A 26917-nucleotide genomic window follows, 5' to 3' on the forward strand; every position below is an offset into this window, starting at 1 on the left:
TATATGTTTTTTCCATTAAGAGTATGTGTGTGTGTTTTAAGATTTTATATGTTTATTCGTGAGACACACAGAGAGAGAGCCAGAAACACAGGCAGAGGGAGAAGCAGGCTCCATGCAGGGAGCCTGACGTGGGACTCGATCCTGGGTCTCCAGGGTCACGCCCTGGGCTGAAGGCGGTGCTAAACCACTGAGCCACCCAGGCTGCCCCATTAAGTGTGTTTTTATTTTATTTTTTGAAGTTTGTTTTTCTCACTTATTTTGCTTAGCATAATACTCTCTAGCTCCATCCATGTTGTTGCAAATGGCAAGATTTCATTCCTTTTTATGGCTAAGTAATGTTCCATTGTGTGTGTGTGTATCAGTTCTTTTCTTTTTAAAAAAAGATTTTATTTATTTGAGAGAGCACAAGTGGGGAGAAGGGCAGAGGGAGAGGGAGGAGCAGACTCCTTGCTGAGCAGGGAGCCCAGCATGGGGCTTCCTCCCAGGACCCCAAGATCATGACTATGCACCCAGGCATCTCTATATCACCTCTTCTTTACCTGTTCATCAATTGATGGACACTTGGGCTGTTTCCCTAATTTGGCTATTGTAGATACTGCTGCTATAAATACCTGGGTGCATGAAACCCTTTAAGTTAGTATTTTTGTATTCTTTGGGTAAATACTGAGTAGTGTGAATGCTGGATCACAGGGCAGTTGTATTTTTTACCAGTATACTTGTTTCCTTTATTTAAACTCTCATTTATTTCCCAAAAGCTCTCTCTGCTACACGGAACCTCAGAATCTAACAGGTGTCTTGGAATTCTTCCTCTTGGGGTTCTCAGATGATCTGTGATCTTCAGTATTTTTAACTTTTTGATGAAGCTCCATTCAGCTTACCAAAGTGGCTGCACCAGTTTGCATTCCCACCAAAGTGCTTCCCTTTCTCTACATCTTCACCAACATCTGTTGTTTTCTGAGTTGCTAATTTTAGCCATTCTGACAGGTGTGAGGTGGTATCTCATTATGGTTTTGATTTGTATTTCCCTGATGCCGAGTAATGTGGAGCATTTTTTCATAGGTCTGTTGGCCATTTGTATGCCTCCTTGGGAAAAAAATGCCTTTTCATGTCATCTCAAGCTATGCTCAATTTTATGTTTCCCAAATGTGTGTTTTTCCTTCAATCCAGGGTCAGAAAACCCACAGTTCCTTGGCTTTAATTCCACCTATACCATATCCTATCTCTTTGCCATTTCATTCCTTCAAGGAGCCTTCACTGGTACCCTCTGTTCCAGATTAAGTATCTCTCCTATATGCCCCCATACCCTTTTTTACTTCCCTCATCACAGCATGTACTGTAATTGCCTGTTTATCTGTCTTTTACTCCATTAGACCATAAGCTTCCAGAAAGTACTCATATCTCTAATTCACAGTTGTAACCCAAGGACCAACCACCAAGCTAAACACAGAGTAGGTTTTTCTTGTGTTGTTATTTTAGCTATTCTGACAAAGTGTGATCTCTCATTATAGTTTTGATTTGTATTTCCCTGATGATTAGTGATGTTGAGCATCTTTTCATATATCTGTTGACCACCTGCATTTACTTCTTTGAAAAAATGTCTATTCATGTCTTTTGCCCAATTTAATTGTGACTATTCATTTTTGGAGTGTTGTTTTATGAGTTCTTTATATATTTCTGATACTAACCCTTTATCAGATATGTCATTTGCAAATATCTTCTTCTGTTCCATAGGTCGCCTTTTAGTTTTGGTGATTTGATTCCCTCCCTGTGCAGAAGTTTTTTATTTTGATATAGTCTTAATAACTTATTTTTTATTTTGCTTCCCTTGCTTCAGAACACATATACAGAGAGAAGGTGGTATGGCTGATGTGAAAAAAATTACTGTCTATGTTCCCTTTTAGGATTTCTAGGTTTTTATGTCTCACATTTAGGTCTTTAACCTATTTTGAATTTATTTTTGTATATGGTTTAAGAAAGTGTTCAGTTTCATTCTTTTGCATGTTGTTGCCCAGTGTACCCAACATCATTTATTGAAAAGATTGTCTTTCTCTCATTGGATATTCTTTCCTGCTTTGTCAAAGATTAAGTGACCATGTAATTAAGGGTTCATTTCTGGGTTTTCTATTTTGTTCCATTGATTTCTGTGGCTATTTTTGTGCCAATACCATACTGTTTTGATTTTTATAGTTTTGTAATATAACTTGAAGTCTGGAATTGTGATGTGTCTAACTTTTTCTTTTGCAAGGTTGCTTTGGCTATTTTGGGTTTTTTTTGTGGTTCCATACAAGTTTTCAGCTTTGGGTAGTATAGACATTTTAATAACATTTATTCTTCCAATCCATGAGCATGGAACAGCTTTCCATTTCTTTGTGTCATCTTCAATTTCTTTCACTGGTGTTTTATATTTTTCAGAGTACAAGTCTTTCAACTCTTTGGTTAGGTTGATTCCAAGGTATCTTATTGTTTTAGTGAAAGTTTTGCTTCTTTGCCAATTTGGATGGTTTTTATGTCTTTTAGTTGTCTGATTGCTGTGGCTAGGACTTCCAGTACTATGCTGAATTAAATTGGGGAGAGTGGGACATCCCTATCTTGTTTCTGACCCCAGAGGAAAAGCTTTTCCCCATTTAGGATGATCTTAGCTGTGGGTTTTTTAATGTCCTTTATTATGTTGAGGTATATTCCCTCTAAACCCACTTTGTTTTTAACATGAATGGATGCTGTACATTATCAAATGTTTTCTCTACATCTATTGAAAATGATCACATCGTTCTGTTGTTTTCTTAATGTGCTGCATCTCACTGATTCATTTGTAAATACTGAACCACTTTTGCAACCCAGTAATAAATCCCCATTAATTTGTTTTTAAAATCATAGCCTTGCACATAGTGGATATTTATTTTAGTTCCTGGTTATAGACTTAATAATTAATTCTAGAATTGAGCATTTTTATGGTTCTTTTTTTTTTTTTTTTTTCCAGTAGCATCCTAGTGGGGAATTAGAAGCAGTTATACCAGGCACTCTTAGTTATTACCATTAGATACTTGTCTGGTCCTCTTAAAGTTAAAAAAAAAAATCTGCCTAAAACTAGGTAAAATTTGTTGTTTGTGTGCAATTTCTACACATATAAAGATGTCTATTGACAAATAATGAAAAATAAATTCATATCTAAACTGAACCAAGTCGTCTCTTGTGGACCACTCAAAATGTTATCCCAAAAATCAAAACCTGACACCATACCAAGTCAGTATTCTTATCTTAAAATCCCCACAGGAAATATTTATTCAGTTCCTGTATGGGGTGCTATATCATTTTCTAAATCTGCACTTCTCCTGTGGTGATCTCATAGGGTGCGGTGGGATATTTAAAAATTCTAAGGAAACAACAGTGATAATTGGTATCTATTATACAGTATACAAGCTACTAGCTCAGAGTAGTTTAAAGTTTCAATATGAGATAATGCCACATTCAAAGCTTCTGTATCTTTGCAAAGCTAGATTTTTGACAGTTTCTACAGTAAAAGCTGCAAATAACTGCGGTTGTGTAAAATTTCATCTCAGAGTTTGAGAAGTGCTTTAACACCTGCACAGATCTCATTAGTAAGTAACTATGGTTAGTTATGAACAAAGTAAGATATTTTCTTTCAAAACCCAAAACTAAAAGCATTAAGTTGTTAGATCAAAACAATAAGTATTTATATCTTAATAACTTACAGCTGTTTGAAAAAACACTTCTTGTGTTTTTATGTATTCTACATAATGAGGAGAAAAAACTCCATAGGCACTGTGAACAGAAAAAACTTGGAAACCTTTGTCTAAAATGGAGTCCACTAATCTAAACCATTATCCATATAATTTTCTTCATTAAATACTTATTAAATGTTTACATATACATAATACATCTTGCCAAAAAACTCACTTTTCTGAACCAGAGACTGAGGCATGAGTGGATCCATACTTTACTGAAGGATTAAATATCACTGAGCTTTTATTATGTCCTTCTAGAATCAACCAGCCAATTCACAAATAAAATTTCAAAAAATAAAATTCTGAATAATTTATGCAGAGTACCTGAGTGTGAGCTCTCAACGGTAGTGTCTGATTTGGAATCCAAAGATGGAGGAATTTGTCTTAATTCTGGAACATAGTACATCTTTGTACTACCAGGAGGTTTATACGGCAACAGTGAAGGCTGGGCTAAGGAGATAAAAATCAGAACAATTAATAATAAAACATTTATTAATTCACTAAATAAATATTGAGTGCCTTTCATGTGCCAAGCAATGTGTAAGATTCTTGGAATATATCAGGGTGCCTGGCTGATTGAATTAGAAGAACATGTAACTTGATCTTGGCGTTGTAAGTTCGAGCTATTGGAAATGTGGAGATTACTTAAATAAATAAATAAAGTAAATAAATAAATAAACTTCGAAATAAAAAAAAAAAAGATTCTTGGGATATATCAGTGAACTAAAATAGAAAAATATCCCTGCCTTTAAGAAGAGCTAGCATTCTAGAGGAAGGAGGTATACAGGAAACAACTAACATATTAAATGAATAAATTAGTATTTTAATAAGTCACAATTATATGAAAAAGACAATTAGAATGTGCTGAGGGGTATTAGTAAAACTATTGGAGAAATCGGGGCAGGATGCCATTTAAACAGATGGTAGGGTAGGCCTCACTGAGGTGAGTTTTTTAGCAATCTATTCCATGCTAATATATATTTCTACACACCAGCAAAAACCACATAGGAAAAAATACCGTTTACAATGTCATGAAACAAATAAAAAATATATCAAATACCTAATGAGTACATGTAAGGAAAGATTTCTTTACTGAAAACTGCAAAATGTTGATGAGTAAAATTAAAAAAAATAGAAAAATGGATATATCATACTTAGAAGTTAAAATACTCAATTATGTAGACATGCTAATTATCCTCAATATTAAAAAAAAAGAAATACATAAAAGTAAAAAAGATAGTCTTACCACTCGAAGATAACTATTATTAATATTTTAATATATTTCCTATGTGTCCTTTCCCTCTGGCTTATGTGTTTACATAGCTGTCTACATATGCTATGTATAGTATGGAATTCAGTGTTTCTACTTTGCATTTATAACAAAACATTCATTTTATTTCCTGTCTTTACATTTTATAGGGCTTTACTATAGATTAAATGTATTTAACCCTTCTCATAATGTTGAAAATTTAAAGCAGAGTTAAATTTTCAATTATAAAGAATTCAGTGAATAAAGATTTTCCTGTTTATAGCATATCCATTTTCCCTGCTGCCCCACCTCAGGTAAATTCTCTGACTAGAGAGTGAAAAAAATATATCATTTATAGTTTGTTTTAAAAAATACTAGCTGCTAAAATATTTTCTAAAATGTCTGTTTCAAAGTAGTAAGTGTATACAAGGGGAAATTTTAAACAACAAAAAAAATAGGGTGCAGCCTTCAGTTCTTTTTGGTCATATAGTAGTCATTGTTAGAATATTGATTTATTAATTTTCTTCCTCTACCAGTTGTATATTAAGCTTGATAGTATTGGTTAAATTTACCACTTAATTGAAAGGCTGCAAAAAAAAACAATAATAATTGAGCAGAATTACAATGGACCCACAGAGCAAGAATGGCTGACATATAGAAATAGAGAATTCTGAAACAGATAAATGGCTTTTCAAAATTCTTTACAACTTTATGTTTAGATGCAATACTAAAGTTACTTTGGACTGACTCCTATGGGGGAAGAAGTGACTACACAGCAAATACTATTCTTGGGAAAGGAAAAAAAGAAGACTAGAGAAAGAAAACAACTATAAAATTTATAAACTTTTGAAAAATTTATAAAACTTTTGAAATAGAACCAAATATATACATATAGTATATTAGTCTGAATTTGTTAATTCTGAGTATTGAACAGTCATGTGTTTAACTTACTATTCTTTGTTAGTTAAAATGTTTTCATACAAAAAAAATCACAAAATTTTACTTTTTAATACACAGTATTAAAAATAATATTTTGGGGTACATCTGGGTGGCTCAGTGGTTGAGCAGCTGCCTTTGGCTCAGGGCATGATCCTGGAGTCCGGGATCAAGTCCCACATCGGGCTCCCTGCATGGAGCCTGCTTCTCCCTCTGCCTACGTCTCTGCCTCTTTCTCTCTGTGTCTCTCATGAATAAATAAATAAAATCTTAAAAAATAATAATAATATTTTGGGACATCTGGGTGGCATCAGAACAAGGCATATAAAACAGCCCAACTCCAAATGACCAACAAAACCCCTGAGTGAAAAAAGGCAAACGTCTGTTTTCACAAAGCACTGAGATTTTTGAGGTGGTTTTACAGTATCAGTATGGCACTAGGTAACTGACATATAAAGATGTTCTTTGTGATACTTGTGAACTTTAGATTTGGGTTTTTTTAATTTCACCATAAAAATGTATAAGAATTATAACCATCTTAACATACAAATGTATTCGTTTAAATTAAATTCATTCAGGGGATGCCTGGGTGGCTCAGCGGTTTAGCAACTGCCTTCGGTCCAGGGTGTGGTCCTGGAGTCCTAGGATCGAGTCCCACATCGGGTTCCCTGCATGGAGTCTACTTCTCCCTCTGCCTGTGTCTCTGCCTCTCTCTCTGTGTGTCTCTCATGAATAAATAAATAAAATCTTAAAAAAAAAAAAAGGATAAACAAATAAACTAATTAAATTCAGTCAAAGTTAAATGCTGAACCAAGAAATTTTCTTTATATATGTAGGTATATCCCGTCTTTACCTAAAGACAGATAACCTTTTTTTGCATAAGGAGGAAAACTGAAAATAATATTTTGAGTAGACTTGTGCAAACTATTAAATTCTTTAAAATTAGTAATTTAAAGTTCCCACTCTCATTTGAGGAAGGAATGGGAACTTAATTATTAATTTTCCTGTTACTGTTCTGAAAAAGAAAATAACATGCTCTATTTTGAATGTTACATAGTATAAGCACAATTGAAATACAACTGTCACAATAGCATAGGAACACTCTAAATGTAGATCTTAGGGTAGAGACTGCTAGTTATTCATAAAAATCTACTTCTTTATTCTTAAAATCACAGCTAAACCATTTCCTAGCTAATAGAAAGTGATCTGAACCACTTCTAGGCCTAGCACGTGTGCTTCTCTATACTTTTTTTTGTCCCTTCTAGTTGACTGTGATGGTGAATCGGAAGTAATTGTGGATTCTGTGTTTTGAAGACAGGAGAGCTTCAGTCTGCCTGGGTCCTTGGGTCATGGTTTTATAAGCAAGAAACAGACTGGTATCATGTTTGCACAATTACATAATTTTGCATCTATTTCTTACAATATGTAACATTTAATATAATACAAGATAACAATAATTCACCTGCCCACCTAAAACCAGACCTCCATAGTCTTTAAGTTTTCAAGAACTAATTCATTAAGTATTATAAGATAAAAATAGGTCAAACACAAGCATGAGTTCCACATAAATTGTTAACTCCACTAGAAATTAAATAAAAAACATGATCACATTCCTTTCTTAGCTATGTATACAAAAACATAGATAGAATCATGTGGATCCTAATGTTTAAAATTAAAATTAGGTTTTCTGACTAGAAAGACCTCCTCACAAATTTCTGAGATCATTACATATAAAAGTTGGTAATATGATCTAAAATGTAATCACATTCTCTCACCATCTGTGCCATGAGGATGAGTAATCTGCTGGACTGAAGATGATGAGGCAAACTTCACAGGACCTTTGCCCAGCTTCTGGGTACTGGGCTCTGAAATTGCAAGTCCACGATCTTTGGTATTAATAAAAATCTCAGATGAAAACATGGTTTTTCCTGGACTTTCTGTTGTTATCTGAGTGACTGCATCAGATGACAATTTTCCAGGGAAGGCAGAAAATGGGGCCTTAATCCCCTCTGATGATCTGAACAAAAAAGAAAAAAGACACAACAGGTCATATCCATGGCTTATCAAATACTGTAATCTCTTTCCAAAGGTAGCTTCAAGGAATATTTTGTGGAGATACATCAATCTCAAATGGTTATTTCTGCAGTACCCTTTGCTATCTTAAATACTTATTATACTGCAATCATGCAGGAGTTTATTCATTTTAAAATCTACTTGAAATTTCAATTCAGAATGTTAGTATAAATTTTGTTGAGGAAATGGTACTTTTCAGTTGGAAGTAAAAAATATAATCATTTTTAAGAAACTACTAGAAGCCTACTATAAATTAAGGGACTATGCTAAATGCATAGAGTGTACAAAAGTAGATAAGAAATGAAGACTTGCCTCAAAAAGTTGTCAGTGGGAAGAACCAGAGGTTTGTAAGACTATAATCATATATTAAGATTTCAGACGATAGTAAAACAGAATAAATGATTGAATAAATAAAAAATGAAAGGAGACAAATCTTGTTTACAAAAGAATTCCAAAAAATATGTGATAACTCCCCATTCAAGGAGGTGAAGATTAATCCCTTTTCCCTTGAGTATGGGCTGGACTTTTTAACTAGATTCCAAAGAACAGAGAAATAAAGAGGGATTAAATAGTAACGTTACAGTGGAGAAACATAGCAAACACTATATTATTCAAGTGATGAAGGTTCACATCACCAATGTTGTCATGTGGATGTCACATAATCTCTGCTATGATATAAAGAGGTGGGGATTTCCTTTTTATGATATTCTTTGCCAAAATCCATAATTCCAGTCAGTCACGAGAAAAACATCAGTCAAACCCAGACTGAGGGACATTCAACAGAATATCTGACCAATATTCCTCAAAACTGTCAAAATCATGAAAAACAAGGAAGGAATGAGGAATTAACTATCACTGATAAGAGGATATTAAAGAGACCTGACAGCTAACTAAAGGGAATGGTGATATATATTGGGTCTTGGAACAAAAAAAAGGCTATTGGTGGAAAAAATGTGAAACATAAATAAAATCTGGAGTGTAATTAATAGTAACATACAGATGTTGGCTTCTTAATTTTGACAAATGTACACTATGGTAATGTAGATGTTAACAGGACAAGCAGGGAGATGGGTATAGGGAACTGTATTATTTTTGTATCTTTTCTGTAGATCTAAAATTACTCAAAAATAAGAAGTTACTGAGGTATCTGGATGGCTCAGTTATTTAAGCATGTGACTCAATTCGGGCTCAGGTCATAGGCTTGAACTTTGCTTGAGATTCTCTCTCTCTCTCTCCATCTGCCCCTCCCCCTGCTCACACACTTACTCTCTCTCAAATAAATAAAATAAAAATAAAATATAATAAAAGGTTATTTTTTAAATAGAGTAACATTATTTTAGAGTAACAGTTATATCATAAAACAGAAGAACTTTTGAATTTCTACCCTCTGCCTACTATTAACTAACTAAAAAAGACAATTAGGAGAAAAGAAGATAGACCATCTCCTTTATGAATATGAAAGCAAGAATCCTAAACAAAATCCAAAACGAAATGTTGTATGTATGTGAATTCCTACCAAGATGGTTTACTCCTGGAATGCAAGGTGAGTTAACACTCAAAAGTCAATCAATATGATTCACTATACCAATAAAATAAAGGAGAAAACATATTAAGCATAGTCAAATAAAGCATTTGATAAAACTCAGTAATTACGTAGATGAAAACTCACAGCAATGGGAAACCACAAAAAACTTTACAGTGACCATCCATCTTATTTATACTGAAACACAGAAAATGTTCACTGTGAGATTAGTAACAAAATAAGGATGCCAATTCTTACCATTTCTGTTCAACTTTAGTTAAGGTCTTAAATGGTATTTAGCAGTCAGGAAAAAGAAACAAGAGGTAGAAAGGTAGAAATATTGTCCTGTTCATATTTGATATAATTAAGTACAAAGAAAATCCAAAACAATCTAAACATAGCTCATTAGAATATAAATAAGTTTTTAGGAAACTTGCCAGATATGATATAAAAATTTTTAAAAATCCACTACCTTTTTTGGCTAAAAATATGCCATTTATAATATGATCACAAACATCAAATACCTAATAGTAAATGTAATAAAAAATGTAAGAACTCTAAGTAGGAAGCTAGTAATCATTAAAATTAAAGGTAATCTCAATAGGACTTCCACTTCCAGGTAGGAGGTAGTACGTCACCATAGGTCATCATCATTCCTGCTGCAACAAGCAAATAAAATTAAATAAATTATAAAAATCAGAGTTAAAAGAAATTACAGAGCTATGGAAGCAATGAAGAAACAGTATCATCTAATATGCTAGAGAGGGGCATTTTGGAGATTATGGTCAGGGACTGAGTGTAGGCAGACATACACCACTGGGAAAGAGAAATCACCAGAGCTTTTGATGAAATCATGGGCTGACATGATGGAGTGAAATCTAGCAGAATGCCAAGCCAATTCTCCCCACAGGACATTTTCTTAGTATCAGGACAGTATAGGAGAATGAAGAACTGAGTCGGAAAAGCAGAGTGAAGTCTCCTTCACAATTCATGGCACTGATAACAAATCAAGTCCCATTAGACAGAGGGGCCCATAACCTCAGGTCTCCTCCTCAAGACATTTACCAAATTTTGAAACTCAATAAGGGAGAAAGCCAAAAAAAAAAAAAAAAAAAAAAAAAAAAAAAAGGCAGGAAGCTAAATAACTACTGCCTGAGGGAGAAAACTTTTAAAGCAGAGGACATACTCCAGACTCACAATAAAAAAAAAAAACCAGTAGTGCCATCCCCAAGAAGCACTTGGGCTGAGCCAGGAAAAGTGAAATCACTTGCAATATTTGAGTCCTTATGCAACAAATTTCCATTAAGAAAGTATAACTATAGTGAATACATACTTGGGCTCCTCTTACATTTGCCATACTTTTTTTTTCTGATACTTTTTTCCCCCTTTTTAAAAAAATTTTAAATTATTCTAAAGCTGCAAGGGCTGAGAGCTGAAAGAGCTGAACTCAAATATCTGAAAGACTAAACTGAATATCTCACTGTATTTACTTACTGAAGAATCCAAGATCTGTCAGGCTTAAAGCAAAAATCCAGGGAGGCCACAAATCAGAAAAAATCAGAAGTTTAATTAATTAGTTCACTACAGCTCCACTCTATTGCTGACCTACTAAAATTCCTGACATGACTGAAGTGATCAGCTACTTTATATGATTAACTGAGGAAAGGGCAAATCCTCTGGTTGGAAAATAACAGCATCCTCAGTCCCTATGATTTTTTTAAATTTACAATATCCAGTACATAATCAAAAATTACAAAATTTGTCAAGCAGAAAAAAGTAAAAGTTGAGAGAAAAAACAGACAAGAAAATTGTTTTACAGAGAATTCAGATATTGGAATTAGTGCAGAAAGGACTTGAAAATGATTGTGAATATATTAAGAGATCAAAATATGGGAGATAATAGATAAAAACAAAGGGAATCTCAATAAAAATGAGAATCTACTTTTTGCAATCAATGCAGGAAAAAAAAAGAAAGAACAAATCCCAGTAGACCTCAGGAAATACTAATAATTTTTTAGGCTCACATAAAACAATCTAACATAGTACAGAACTATAGGAAAGAATGAAGGCACCTAAAATCTGTGTCTGTGTGTATATGTATGTGTGGATAATATACATTCAAGGAGTGTGTATAATATACACAGATACATATATACACATACACAAATACCTTTTTATATATACTTGTATATTCTATATTTCATATGAAATGAAATAAATAGGCAACCACAAATGAAATAAATAGGCAACAACAATGTCTTGTGGTGATTTATAAAAAGGTAGAAAATAAATACATTCACAAAAGCAGGAGCAGACAAATGGAGCTAAACTATTCTAAGAGTCTTCATTGTTTGGGACACCTGGGTGGCTCAGTCAGTTGAGTGGCCAACTCTTGATTTCAGCTCAGGTCATGATCTTAGGGTTGTGAGATCAAGCTCTGAATTGGGGTCCATGCTGAGCAAAGGAGCCTGCTTAAGATTCTCTCTCTCCCTCTCCCTCTATCTTCTCCACCTGGGTTCAGGCACATTCTCTCTCCCTAAATAAAAAATAATAAATAAATAAGTCTTCATTGCTCATAAAGTAGAAAGAATATTAATTTAAAATGAATTGTAAGTCAAGGAAGTATAACCTCTGGGATAATCATTAAAAGAATAATACAAGTATGTATAATAAAAAAATCCAACAAAGGAAATAGTATGAAATAAAAATAATCAATTAAAATAATAAAGGACAGGGAAAACAAATAGAAATAAATGCAAAATGGAAAACCTTAAAACAATCATCTCAATAATTATACTAAATATCAATGATCTAAATATCTGAATTAAAATGCAAATATTAACAGGATAAAAATAATAAAACCAAATCATATGCTATTCACAAGAGATACACTTTAGCATAAGGTGATACACTGAAAGTAAAAGGATTGAAAAAGATATACCAAGGAAATGGTAATTTAAAAAAAAGCATCATTTCTCCTTTTCCTCCTCCTGTCTTTTTATTTTTGCCTTGGATGGAGAGAATAAGGTAGGCACCTATACAGGGTAAGGTAACAGTACCCCAGAGTAAGGTAAGAGTCTCATGAGTGAGGAGAGTGCCCAACAAAGAGTAGCCTAACACAGGATATCATAATCCAATCAGGGCAAGGAGAGAATCTGTGGAGGTGTGGCCATATATAAAATACCAGAGCCTGATCAGGATAAGGAAGGTTTCAATGGAAAGGAAGGTCCAGCTTGGCATGTGGATTGATACCAAGCAGAATGAGGAAGGTGTCTCTAGAGTGGGGCAGCCTGACAAAGAGTGGAAGATCTGGACTAGAGTGTAGAAAACATCTTCATAGAGAGGCAGCCTGGACTGGGAAGTCAGATTCTCCTGAGGAGGGTGGCATCCAGGGACTAAAGGTGGCCCAATTTGGTGAGTCAGAGATCAAGCAGGGTAAGGGAAGGCAGGCTGACTTGAGATGGTAGAGCCAGGGTAAGGAGGGTATCTACATAGGGTAACCTACCATCTTGAGTCAGATCCTGAACAGGATAAAGGCATCCAAGCACAGAGGACCATTGTAAAAAATTAAAAGCCTAAGTAGGATGAAGAAGATGCCCATTTGAAAGGCAGTCCAGAAAAGTAAGAGCCTCAAGTAGGTAAGAAAGAGCCTACATGAATCGGATAAGCATTCTGATAGGCGTTGGGGGCGGTAAGTCAGAGAACAAGTTGCAGGGAGGTCATCCATGTTGAGGGGTAGTCTAGCGTGGAGTGTCAAAGCCCAAGCTAGGGGAGAAGCACACCCACACAGAAAGGTAGCCTGAATGGAGAGTCAGAATCTAAGTGGTAAGTCAGAATCCTGGCTGGGGAGAGGATGGCAAGAGAGATGGATATTAGTTATACAATGGGAGATTGATCAAATAAATAAATACATAAAACATATTGGAAGTAAGGGTTCTCACTATTGGATATGGGAATTACAAAAACAGAAAGAAGAAAAAAGTAAAATGAAATACAATCAGAACTGCAAATATCGGTGTGAGCTTGTGCTTTTTAATATATACCGAAGAAATAAATGTAAATGTATGTGTGTGTGTGTATGTTTGTGTGTCTACACATTGCCACTAAAAGGGCTTGGAGCAACCCAAAAGCAATGTGTACACATCCTGCTCAAATCTTGGCTTCAAAATATCTCCTTGAAGAAATCAAGCTCCTTGGAGAAATGGCCAATTCCAGAGGATGGAAAACTAGAAGGGTCTGAAATATCTTCTTATGCCAGAAAGCAAAGACACATTCAAAAGATAATTGAGACATGTAAAATGGATGCAGAAGACAGCTTGAAAGGGCTGTCACTGGCCATCAAATCAGTGGCATTTTCAGAATGAAAACAAATTGCAATAGTAACACTGAACACAATAAGAAAATGATTTTTTAAGACGTAAAATATTTACACTCATATCCAACAACAACAACAAAAAAAAACATGTATCCAGAAGAGATAAAAACTCTATATTCAACAGTTAAAATAAACAGTACAATTAGAAAATGGCAAAACAACTTGAGGGGCGCCTGGGTGGCTCTGTCACTTAGGTATCTTTGACTCAGGTTGTGATCCTGGGGTCCTGGGATGGAGCCTCGGTTGGGCTTCCCTGCTCAGCAGAGTCTGCTTCTCCCTCTTCCTTTGCCCCTCCCTCTGCTCATGTGCACGCACACACACACACACACACACACACACACTCGCTCTCTTGCTCTTTCTCTAATAAATAAAATCTTCCAAAAAACTGGAAAACCAACTTGAACACATACTTTATCAAAGAAAATATACGGCACATGAAAAAGTATTCATCATTATTAGCTATTTAGGGAAATGCAAATTAGAATGATAAAGAACACCCCTTTATACTTTAGCTAAAATAAAAAATATTTAGAATATCATATGTTGATAAAGATGTAGAGAAACTGGATCCCTCATACTTTGCTAGTAGAAATGTAAAATGATACAACCACTGTGAAAAAGTTTGGCAGTTTCTTATAAAATATACACATATTTACTATACAACCCAACAATCAGGGCAATTCCTAGAGTAGAGATTCTCAACCTTGGCACTACTGACATTTTGAACCAAATACTTCTTTGTGTGTAGTACTGTGTATTCCAGGATATTCATCAGCAGTTCTGATGCCAATAGAAAATTCTTTGCTAGTTGTGACAACCAAAAATGTCTATCATCTGTTATAGCCAAATATCATCCTGGGGCCAAAATCACCCGTTTGGGCAGCCCGGGTGGCTCAGCGGTTTAGCACCACCTTCGGCCCAGGGCTGATCCTGGAGACCTGGGATCCAGTCCCATGTCGGGCTCCCTGCATCGAGCCTGTTTCTCCCTCTGCCTGTGTCTCTGCCTCTCTCTCTCTCTGTCTCATGAATAAACAAATAAAATCTTTAAAAAGAAAAAAACAAAAAACAAAAAACAAAATCAACCGTTTGAAAATCATTGTCCTAGAAAAATAAAACTTATGTTAATGTAAAAATAAGTAAATGAATGTTATCAGCAGCTATATTAGTAATAGCAAAAATTAGCAACAACCTAAATGTCCTTCTACAGGATAACTGTGATATATTTAAACACTGGAGTACTACTTAGCAATAAAAAGAAAGACCTATGGATACATACAAGAACTCCGATGTATCTTCAGATCATTAGGCTGAGTAAAAAGAGTCAATCCCAAAGGTTACATGCTACATGATTCCATTTATAGAACATTCTCAAAATGATAAAATCATACAGTAGAGAAACAGATCACTGGTTTCTAGGGGTTAAAGAAGGCAAGGAGCAGGAGTGTGAGTATAAAGGAACAGATACAAGGAATTCCTTTGTGATGACAGAATGCCTCTGTATCTCAATTATGGTAGGAATGTGAATCTGTGTTATTAAATTTCATAGAATTATAGACCTATACATTCAAAAAAACTGAACTGCATGCAAAAACTGGTGAAATCTAATGAAGGCCTGTAGTCTAGTTATTCATATTGTATAAATGACAGTTTCCTCGTTTTGATAATGTACTAAAGTTACGTAAGATATTACCATTGGAGAAGACAAGTGATGGGTCCATGGCACTCTACAAACTATTTTTGGTAATCTGTTGGGAATATTTTTAAATAAAAAAGTGAAAAAAAGTAATAGACCCATTGAATGAAATAAGAAAGCAAGATTCTGTATGGATATAATAAACAAACTAAAAATCTGCAAAGGAATGAGATACTTACATAATTTCAAAGTACTTCTTCCCACAGAAATACATAATTATAAGAAGAAAAAGAGTAAATTTCTACTAAAGGAACCTAGTAGTCATAACTTTATGAAATAATCAATGTGATAATTGTCAGTAGTGGGACAAATGAAAATTGTGCAACATCTGATAAGATATAATGAGAATTCAAGGTCACCTCGATGATATTCCTAACCCAAACCTAATCAGGAGAGACAAGCAAGAAACCCAAATTGAAAAACACTCTACAAAGTAAATGATCTGTAATCTTCAAAAAGTCAAGAAAGTCAAGGAAAGAGTGAAGAAATGTTCCAGACCAAAGGAAATTAAGCATCATGACAATCAAATGCAACGTGATTTTTGAACTGCCTCCTCTTATAAAAATCTTAAATGGCACAACCAAAAATTCTAAATAGTGTCTGTAATGCAGCACTGATATTAATTTCCTAATTTTCATGGCTTTATTGGAGTTATATAGGAAAACGTTCTTTTTATAGGAAATGATACAGTGATGGGGCAGCATGTCAGCAACTTACTCCCAAATGGTTAAGGAAAATAAGAGATATTAACATAATACTCTCGGATACTGATTAAACAGGCACACAAAAATTCAGTAAAAATGAAGATTTCAACATAACAGTCAATCAGTTGGACCAAATTGACATATACAGAATGTCACATTCAGGAACTGCAGAATATGTACTACTATCAACTGTACATTGATCAAAATAAAAATCTACCATAACATGATGCAATTTTAAGAAATTTAAATATACTGAAATCATTTAGAATATAATCTCAAAGACCACAACAGAATTATCTAGATAGAATCATTTCTACATAGCCCAAGGAAAAACAAATGGTAACAGAAAGGAGAAAATATTTAGAACAAAAGTAATAATAAGAAACTACATAAAAATCTGTGTATGTCAGAAAAGGCTAAATAATAATGAAATTGAGAAAATTAAGTATTTATTGTCAGAAATGTAGAAAAAGACCATCAAGTTAAAACTCAAAACAAAAGGGAAAAAAGTAAACATAAGCAGAAACCTTAAAACAGGAAATACACTCTAGAGGATCAACAAAACCCGAATTGTTTAATCCCTAGAAAAAGCAATCAAGTAAAATTAAAAAATTACTAATACGAGACATAAAAGAGCTATTATCAATAGAGATTCAAAAACTGAAAGGATAAGAGTATATTATGAAAATAACTCGTGTCAACAAATTCTGACAAGTTAAGAAAAATTTACTGAAAAACACTTTCAAAGCTGACACCAGAGAAAAAGAAAATCTGCATAGTCATACCTATTAAAGAAACTGAATCTGTACTAAGAACTCCAGGCCACAATGGCTTCACTGGTAAATTCTGCCAAATATCTAAAAAAGGAAATCAACCTTACACAAACTCTTTTAGGGTATCCCAATATATTTCTGAGGTCAGCCCAATGCTCATACCAAAATCAGACAAAGATATTACAAGAAAAGAAAATTGTATAAGTGAATATCCCCCATGAAACAGATGCAAAAATCCTACATAAAATATAAGGTAAACTGTATCTAGCAACAAAGGACAATATATAAATTAAGGATGACTAGGGTAATCTCTACAACATGTACTGTAATAAAGTCTGACTCCATTTTTGATGTTTCACTAATGACTTCTTTTTAAGCATTGCCTTTGGCCCTACATCTGGACAGGTAAGAAAGTCTTAATGTGAGTACCTTTCTTTGGCACCAACAGAAAATTTAAACCTCCCACACACAAAATCCTTTTCCTAGTTTTACTTCCTAGCCACTATAAGCCCAATCCATTCACTCTTACCCATAGGAAGCTTTGACCCAATAAGTAAGAAATTAAAATGAAAATTAACTTGTTGACGTTTCTCAATTAGCTTGACAACAATATTTCCATATACAAGCAACAAATAACTAGAAAACACAAATTTTGAAATACAACAGTATCAAAACCACAAAATATTTAGGAATAAATTTAACAAAACATGTGCAAGACCTATACATTGATAGTTACTTATTACTGAAAGTGTACTACAAGTGGAAAAAATGTTCATGTATATGAAAACTCAGGATTATTAAGATATCAATCATTTGCAAAATCATCTATAGATTCAACATAATCCAAACAAAATCCCAAGAAGATTTAACGAAGAAAACAGGAAGCTTATTCTAAAATTTATACTGAAATTCAAAAGGCTTAAAATAGCAAAAACAATGTTGAAAATAAAAACAAGGTTGGAGGACATAACCTGATCTCAAGACTTACTATCAAGCTATAGTAATGAAGACATCATGGCTATAAAAAAAAGAAGACATCATGGTATTAGTATGAAAATGGATAAACAGATTAAAGGAACAAATAAACCCACATGTTAGAGGCCAACTGAGTTTTGACAAACTTACCGATTAAATTCAGTAAGGAAATAATCAAAATCTCAAAAATGGTGCTTGACTATCTAAGAAAATGATTCTCAAATGCATAAATTACAGAATTAAAACATAAAGTTAAAACTATATTTCTAGATGAAAATATAGGAGAAAATTTTCACCACATTAGGTTAGGCAACATTTTCTTAGGCAAGACACGAAAAGCACTAACCTTAAATGAAAAACTAACAATTTTTATAAAAAGTAACACTTTGTCTTCTTCAAAGGGTACCAGTAAGAAAACAAAAATCAAACCACAGACTGTGAGAAAGTATGTGCAAGACACAGATAATGTGTATCTGAAATACGTAAAAAACTTTTATAATAATAAAACAAACAATACAATAAACAAAAGGGAACAGACACTTCATAAATAAAGACATTCAAATATCTAAGAAGCACAGAAAAGATGGTCAGCATCATGAGTCATCAGGGAAATACAAGTTAAAACCCAGTAACATACCATTTCACATCCACATTTAGAATGGCTAAAATTAAAAACAACTGGAAACATCAGTGTTGGCAAAGATGTGGAGTAATTTGAAACTGTATAAACTTTGATGGGAATAAAAAGTGGTACATTTGATTCTACTGCTGGATAATCTTAACTGACCCAGTCTCTCCCATCTGAATACATAAAATCTAGACAGTCTACACAGAGCAGCTATCAGAGGACTGAAAAATAACGGGAGTAGGCAAATTGGTGAAGATGATCAACATTCGAAGCACTATTAAAATGGTGATGAATTTATCATTGTTTCCTTTGGCATCCACTGGTTTGAACTCAAAATAGCTTGAAACATGGAGGCAGGCATTAGTACAGACAGAAAAACCTCCAAAGCCCTCTATTCAGGCCTGAAGAGGGAGAGTAGAAATAGTACAAAAATCTTTTTCCTAAAAAAAAAAAAAAAAAAAAAATCTTTTTCCTGGGCTCTCATCTAGGAATCTCAAGCACTTAAGTAATCTCATGGTGACAATATTTCAGCAGTTACAGGGACCATAGGAAGAGCTTCAAATTCTGAGGGAGGAAAACTTTCCTCTTCCGACAGAGGAGATTTGGTCCCCTCTGTACCAAGCCACCTGCAACTGACAGAAAGTAGTTATAGCAAGTACACAGAAAAGTAAATTAAGCTCCTGCTTTCTGTCCTCACTCAGGAAAGGGGAGCTCAAGGAAAAATTGTAGAGAGAAAAGCAATTCCTTAACATATGTTTGTAAACTCCTGGGCCTATCCCTGAGCCATCTGTGTGTGTGGATCTGAACCTAAATAGCATACTTACACTTTGAACACAGAAATATGAGATAGACTACTACCCAAGTCTCAGACTGTCTACTAGGTACACACACATGCAGGTCAGATCTGAATAGCAGTACAAAAGCTTTGAAAACTGAACTCAAATGGAACTATAATCCACAGAAGGCTGGTTAGAATTTGTAACCTGAATGTGAATGAGTTGATTACTTGCTAAAACAAAAATATCAAAAATTTCTATAGGATTTAAATGAGACTAGTTACCTCATAATATTACGAAATACAACCCCAAATTACTCCACATATGAAGAACCAGAATAATCTAAACTCATATGAGAAAAGAAAATCAACAGACACCAATGCTGAGATGAAAGAAATGTTAGAATTATCTGGCAAAAACCTTTAAGGAAGCTATTACAAAATCCTACAAGTAAGAATGGATACCCTTGAAGCAAATAGAAAGACAAAGTCTTAGCAAAAAAGCCAGAAGATATAGAGGAGAAAAGGCAGAGATTTTAAAACTAAAAATGATGTAACTGAAATAAATACTCATTGGATAAGCTCAATAGCAGAATGGAAATGTCAGAGCAAAGACTTCGTGAACTCCAAGACAGATCAATAGAAATTATTTAATCTGAACAACAGAGGGGAAAAACAGATTGAAAAAAAAAATTAAGAGCTTCAGGGACTTATAATACCAAAAGGTCTAACATTTCTGTCATCAGAGATATAGAAAGAGAAGAGAAAGAATGAGATACAGAAAAAATATTTGGAAGAAATAGGGACTAAAACTCCCTAAATATGATATAAAGATATAAACTCTTAGAAGGCTCAGCAAACTCCAAACACAATATAACAAAGAAATCCATGCCTAGAAACATCATAACCAATTGATTCACAGCAAAACAAAAGAAAAATTAAAGCAATATGAAAAAAATGACACACTTCTTCTAACTTACAGGGCAATAATGATTCCAAAACTATAGATTTCTTGTCAGAAACCATGGAATTTAGAAGGAAGCAGAATATTTTTAAAATACTGAAAGAAAAGGACTGTCAACCCTACTGCATGAGCCATAAAAAAAAAATCAGTAAACTGGACTTCATTGAAATTAAAGACCTTTGTTCTCTGAAAGATCCAGAGTTGATGAAAAAGATAAGTGACATACTACAAAAAGATATTTGCCACTAACATATCCAGCAAAGCACTTATATCTAAAACATTAAGAACTCTCAGAACTCAATAATAAGAAAATATTAAAAAATCATTTCACCAAAGAGGATGGTAAATAACCACATGAATGAAGAAAAGCCATTAGGGAAATACAAATGAAAACCATGGGAAGCCTGGATGGCTCAGCTGGTTGAGCATCTGTCTTGGGCTCAGGTCATGATCCTAGGGTCGTCCCAGGTCTCAGCCCCACATTGGGCTCCTTCTCCCTCTGCGACTCCCCTTGCTTGTGCTCTCTCGCTGTCATAAATGAAATCGAAGGAAGGAAGGAAGGAAGGAAGGAAGGAAGGAAGGAAGGAAGGAAGGAAGGAAGGAAGGAAAATCATGTTGAAATATTACTGTACACCTATAAAAATGCCTAAATATATGGACAATATCATATGCTGTCAAAGATGTAGAGTAACTGGAACATATATCATTGATGGTGAGAATGCAGATAAACAGTTCTCACAAGGTTAAGCACACACATACAGCATATGACTCAGCAATCCCACTCCTCTGAGTATTTATTCTATAGAAACAAAAACTGGCACACAAATGTTTATAGCTCTAACTGTAATCACCACAAAGAATGAATGAATGGATAAACTATGGTAATCTGTACTACAGAATTGTAATATAAAAGAATAATAAAATATCATTCTTTTAATAAAGCAATAAAAAGTTAAAAATCTGCTTCATGAAAAAGATGGATGAAGCTTAAATGTGCTTTACAAAGTAAAAGAAACTAAACCCAAAGGCTATTACACATTATTACATTTATATGACACTCAGGAAAGGCAAAACTAGAGGAAAAGAACCAATCAGGAATTACCAGGTGTCAAGGAAGGGGTTTGTCCATAAATAGATGACAGGCAGAAATTTTGGGATTGACGGAAATACTTTTTATGGAACTGTGATGGTGGGTTTATCATAAATGATAGAATTGTACCTCACAAAAAGCAAGTTTTACACTATGTAAACTTTTAAAAATTAACCACTATGTAAGGGCAAAAGTGGAATGCAGGATAGGACAAATGAAACTAACTGTATTATAAATGAATCACATACTCACACTGAAGGGTATAGAAGAAAAGAACATGATCTAAGTAATAAATGTCAGCAGTGTTTTGATTGGATACTGTAATGCTAAATTCAAAAGGAAAGTATACATAAACACAGTATGCAAATTGGGAGGATTTGTTTTTCAGGTGGATACAGATTAGGAACTCTGAAACTAATTTATATACTAGGGTAAATATATTGTGGTTTATCACCACTGAAGAAAGAAGTTAAAAAAAAATAAGGGTAAGAGGCTTGAATCAACCCTATGGTTCTAGATTAGTTGAAGGTATCAATATTGACTTGTGTAAGTATTTTTTAAACCACATCTAGCTATCTACAAACACATACACACACATTGATAGTAGGTATATGCATGAATTAATATACATACATATTAATTCTTAGCTTGATTAACTGCTAGAAGCAGTGACACCCTAGTAACAATAAGCTAATCTGGTGTTTTATACCTTTGTTCCTACATACTATTCTCCATTGGTCAAAGTAGCGTACTGAAGTCTCTTGCTATTATTGTATTGTTATCTATTTCTTCTTTCAGATATGTTTAGTAATGCTTAATACACTTAGGTGCTTAAGGGTGTGTATATATTTATAACTGTTGTATCATTTTGATGAACCATCCCCATTATTATTATATAATGGCCTTCCTTATCTCTTGTTACTGCTTTTAGTTTAATGTCTATTTTGTCTGATAAAAGTATAGCTACTCCTGCTCTCTTTTGGTCACCACCTGCTTGGAGTATCTTTTTCCATTTCTTCACTTTGAACCTGTGTGTCTTTAAGATAATGAGTCTCTTGTAGATAGCACATAGTTGGGTCAGGTTTTTTACTCATCCAGTCACTCTATCTTTTTTCATTGGAAAATTCAATCCATTTACATTTAGAGTAATTATTGATAGGTAAGAAGTTAATAATGCCATCTCATTGGTTTTTCTGGCTATTTTTGTACTTTCCTTGTTCCTTTCTTCTTCTCTTGCTGCCTTCTTTTGTGACGTATTGATTTTCCTAAGATTATGTTCTAATTCCCTTCTATCTTTCATGAGTCTACTATATGTTTTTGCTCTGTGGTTACCATAAGGCTTACATAAAACTTCTTTTTTTTTTTTTACATAAAACTTCTTATAGCTATAACAATCTATTTTATATAATAACAACCTTGATCACATACAAAAACATTATCATTTTACTCTCTACATTTTTATGTTTTTAAATGCCCCAATTCAACAATGACTAGATCATTTAGATAGGAAAATCAATAAGGAAATAAATGTTGGACTTGAATTGTAATTTAGACCAAATGGACTTAACAGACCTTTATAGAATATTCCTTCCAACAGCTCCTGAACACACATTCTTATCAAGCATACACAGAACATTTTCTAGGATAGGTCATATGCTAGGCCACAAAACAAGTCTTAGCAAATTTAGGAAGACTGAAATCATACTAAGTACCTTTTCCTACCACAATAATATGGAACTAGAAATCAGTATCAGGAGGAAAGCCAGAAATTTTACAAATATGTGGAAACTCAACAATAAAATCCTGAACAACCAGTATGTCAAAAAATAAAAAAAAAAAAAATCAGAAGAGAAACCCAAAAAATCTTGAAACAAATGAAAATGGAAACACAACACACAAAAATCAAAGGGATGAAGAAACACAGTTCAAAAGGGAGGTTTATGGCGATGAATGCCTATATTAAGAAAAAAGAAAGGTCTTGGGGCCTCTGGGTGACTCAGTCAGTTAAATGTCTGACTCTTGATTTCAGCTCAGGTCATGATCTCAGGGTTGTGAGATCAAGCTCTATGTCAGGCTTAAAATTCTCTCTCCCCCTCTCCCTCTGCCCCTCCCTCCTGCTCATGCATGCTAGAAGGGAAGGGAAGGGAAGGGGAGGGGAGGGGAGGGGAGGGGAGGGGAGGGAAGGGAAGGGAAGGGAAGGGCAGCTCAGTTGGCTCAGTGGTTTAGTGCCACCTTCAGCCCAGAGCCTGTTCCTGGAGACCCAGCATCAAGTCCCATGTCAGACTCCCTGCATGGAGCCTGCTTCTCCCTCTGCCTGTGTCTCTGCCTCTCTCTCACTCTGTGTCTCTCATGAATGAATGAATGAATGAATGAATCTTAAAAAAAAAGAAAGAAAGAAAAAAGAAGAAAAAGAAGAGAAAAAAGAAAGATCTCAAATAAATATAGCTCATGGAAAAAACTAGCCCATACTTTGCAGAAGGAAGGTAGTAACAAAGACAGGAGAAGAAATATATGAAATAGAGTTTAGAAAAACAACAGAAAATATCAATGAAACTAAGAGCTGGGTTTGTTTAAGATTTTATTTACTTATTTGAGAGAGAGCAAGGGTGAGAGAAATCATACAGGGAGAGGAAGAGGGAGAAGCAGACTCATTGCTGAGCAGGGAGCCTGATGTGGGGCTTGATCTAAGGATCCTGAGATCATGACCTGAGCCAAAAGCAGTCACTTCACTGACTGAGCCACCTAGGCACCCCTAAGAGCTGTGTTTTTAAAAGATAAGCAAAATTGATAAGTCTTTAGCCACACTAAAAAAGAAAAAAAAAAAGAAAAAAATGAATAAAATAAAAAATGAAAGTAGAAAACATTACAGCTGATACCACAGAAACACACAGGATCATGAGGCTATTATGAACAATTATATGCCAACAAACTGGAGAACCTAGGGAAAAAAATATAAATTCCTAGAATATACAACTTACCAAGACTGAATCATGAAGAAACAGAAAATATGAACAGACCAATAATAAGAGGAGACTGAATTAGTAATCAAAAACCTCCAAACAAAAAAAAAGTCCAGGACCAGAAGGTTTTACTGGTGAATTCTACCAAACATTTATTTTATTTTTTAAGATTTTATTTATTTACTCATGAGACACAGAGAGAGAGAGAGAGAGAGAGAGAGAGAGAGAGAGTGAGAGAGGCAGAGACACAGGCAGAGGGAGAAGCAGGCTCCACGCAGGGAGCCTGATGTGAGACTCGAACCTGGAACTCCAGGATCATGCCTGAGCCAAAGGCAGATGCTCAACTGCTGAGCCACCCAGGCGTCCCTCTATCAAACATTTAAAGAAGAAATAACATGAATTCTGAAACTCAACCAAAAATTGAAGAGGAAGGAACACTTTCAAATTCATTTTACAAGATAAGCATTACCCTGATCCAAAACCAGATAAAGACTTTGATAGAAAACTACAGACCACCTTCCCTGAATACAGACACAACAATTCTCAACAAAATATTAGCAAATCAAATTCAATAGCACATTTAAAGAATCCTACACTATGACCAATCAGTATTTATCCCTGGGAGACAAGGACAGTTCGACATATGGAAATCAAAAAATATTATATACCACATTAATAGAATGAAAGATAAAAATCAAGAAAAAGCATTTGACAAAACACAGCATCCATTCATGATAAAAAACTATCAACAAATTGGGTAGAGAAGAAACATAACTCAATAAAATAAATGTCATCTATAACAAATCCTCAGCTTATATCATCCTCTGGGGTGACTGGTTAAAAGCTTTCCCTTTAATATCAAGAATAAGATAAAAGTGCCCACTCTTACTATTCTTACTTAACATAGTACTGGAAGTCTCAGCCAGAGCAATCAGGAAAGAAAAAAAAATTGTAAAAGGCATCCAAATCAGAGAAGTAACACTGTTTAAAAATGATATAATCTTATAGATGGAAAATCTTAAATATTCCACCAATGATTAGTGTTTCTATCAACAATATATCTGAAAAAGAAGGGAGAATATAAATTTACACTAGTATCAAAAATAAATACCTAGGTATAAATTTAATGATGACTATGTTCATGCACCAGAGGAATTAATACTGTTAAAATGTCCACTGCCCAAAGCCATCTATAGAGTCAGTGCAATCCCTATCAACACTCACTGGCATTTTTCACACAAAGAGGAAAAAAATCCTAAAATTTGTATGGAGCCATAAAAGACCTCAAAGAGCCAAAGGAATTCTAGGAAAGAACAAAACTGGAGGCATCACACTTCCTGATTTTAAACTACACTACAAAGTTGTAGTAATCAAAAACAGTATGATAGTAGCATTAAATCAGAAACACAGACAAATGAACAGAACAGAGAGCAGGGAAATAAATACCTGCACATATAGTCAACCAATATTTGACAAAGGATCCAAGAATACTCAACGAGGGAAAAGATAGTCTCTTCAATAAATGGTCCCGGAAAAACTGAATAACCATGTGTAGAAAAATGAAACTGGACTCCTATCTTATACCACTCACAAAAATTAACTTGAAAGAGATTAAAGAGTTAAGCATAAAACCTGAAAATTCATAGAGAAAAATATATGGAAAAAACTCTTTGACACTGATCTTGGCAATGACTTTTTTTTTTTTTTTTCAAGATTCTATTGATTTATTTGACAGAGTGGGGGTAGTCTGACCACAAGCTAGGGGAGAGGGAGAAGCAGGCTCTCTGCTAAGCAGGGAGCCTGCTGAGGGGCTCGATCCCAGGACCCATGACCGAGCCGAAGGCAGACGCTTAACCAACTGAGCTACTCAGGAGCACTGGTAATGACTTTTAATGTGACACCAAATGCATAAGCAACAAAAGGAAAACTCAGTATGAGGGACAACGTCAACCAAAAATATTCTGTATATCAAAATAGACAACAAAGTAAAAAGGGAAACTACAGAATGGGAGAAAATATTTTCAAACCATTTATCTGATAAGGGATTAAAATCCAAAATATATAAAGAACGCATACAATTCAATAACAAAGAAACAAACAAGTTAACATCCCCAAAATGAATAATCCAATTAAACAATGGGCTGAAGGTATGAACAGACATTTTCCCAAAGAAGACATATCGATGGCCAACAGACATATGACAAGATGCTAAACATCACAGATCAGGGAAATGCAAGTCAAAACTAAATGAGAGATCACCTCACATCATCAGAATGGCTAAAGTCAACAACACAAGAGACAACATCTGTTGTCGACCATGTGGAGAAAGGAGAACCCTCTTACACCGTTGGTGAGAATGCAAACTGGTGCAGCCTCTGTGGAAAACCATATGAAAGTTCCTAAAAAAGTGAAAAATAAAACCACCCTACCATTCAGCAATTGTGCTACTGGGCATTT

At 34.4% G+C, this 26917-nt stretch overlaps 1 protein-coding gene across 1 annotated transcript in view; it reads right to left on the bottom strand.

Moving 5' to 3' along the window:
* Window positions 1-26917, bottom strand: part of ALMS1 (ALMS1 centrosome and basal body associated protein) — a 215606-nt gene that overhangs the window by 79367 nt on the left and 109322 nt on the right. The window contains exons 13-14 of the mRNA XM_035700716.2: window positions 7704-7945; window positions 4068-4193 (exon numbers count right to left, since the gene is read on the bottom strand). Coding sequence (XP_035556609.1) covers window positions 4068-4193; window positions 7704-7945 — 368 coding nt within the window. The remainder of the gene's footprint in view (window positions 1-4067; window positions 4194-7703; window positions 7946-26917) is intronic.

Source organism: Canis lupus, chromosome 17 (genome assembly GCF_003254725.2).
Source record: "Canis lupus dingo isolate Sandy chromosome 17, ASM325472v2, whole genome shotgun sequence".
NCBI lineage: Eukaryota > Metazoa > Chordata > Mammalia > Carnivora > Canidae > Canis > Canis lupus.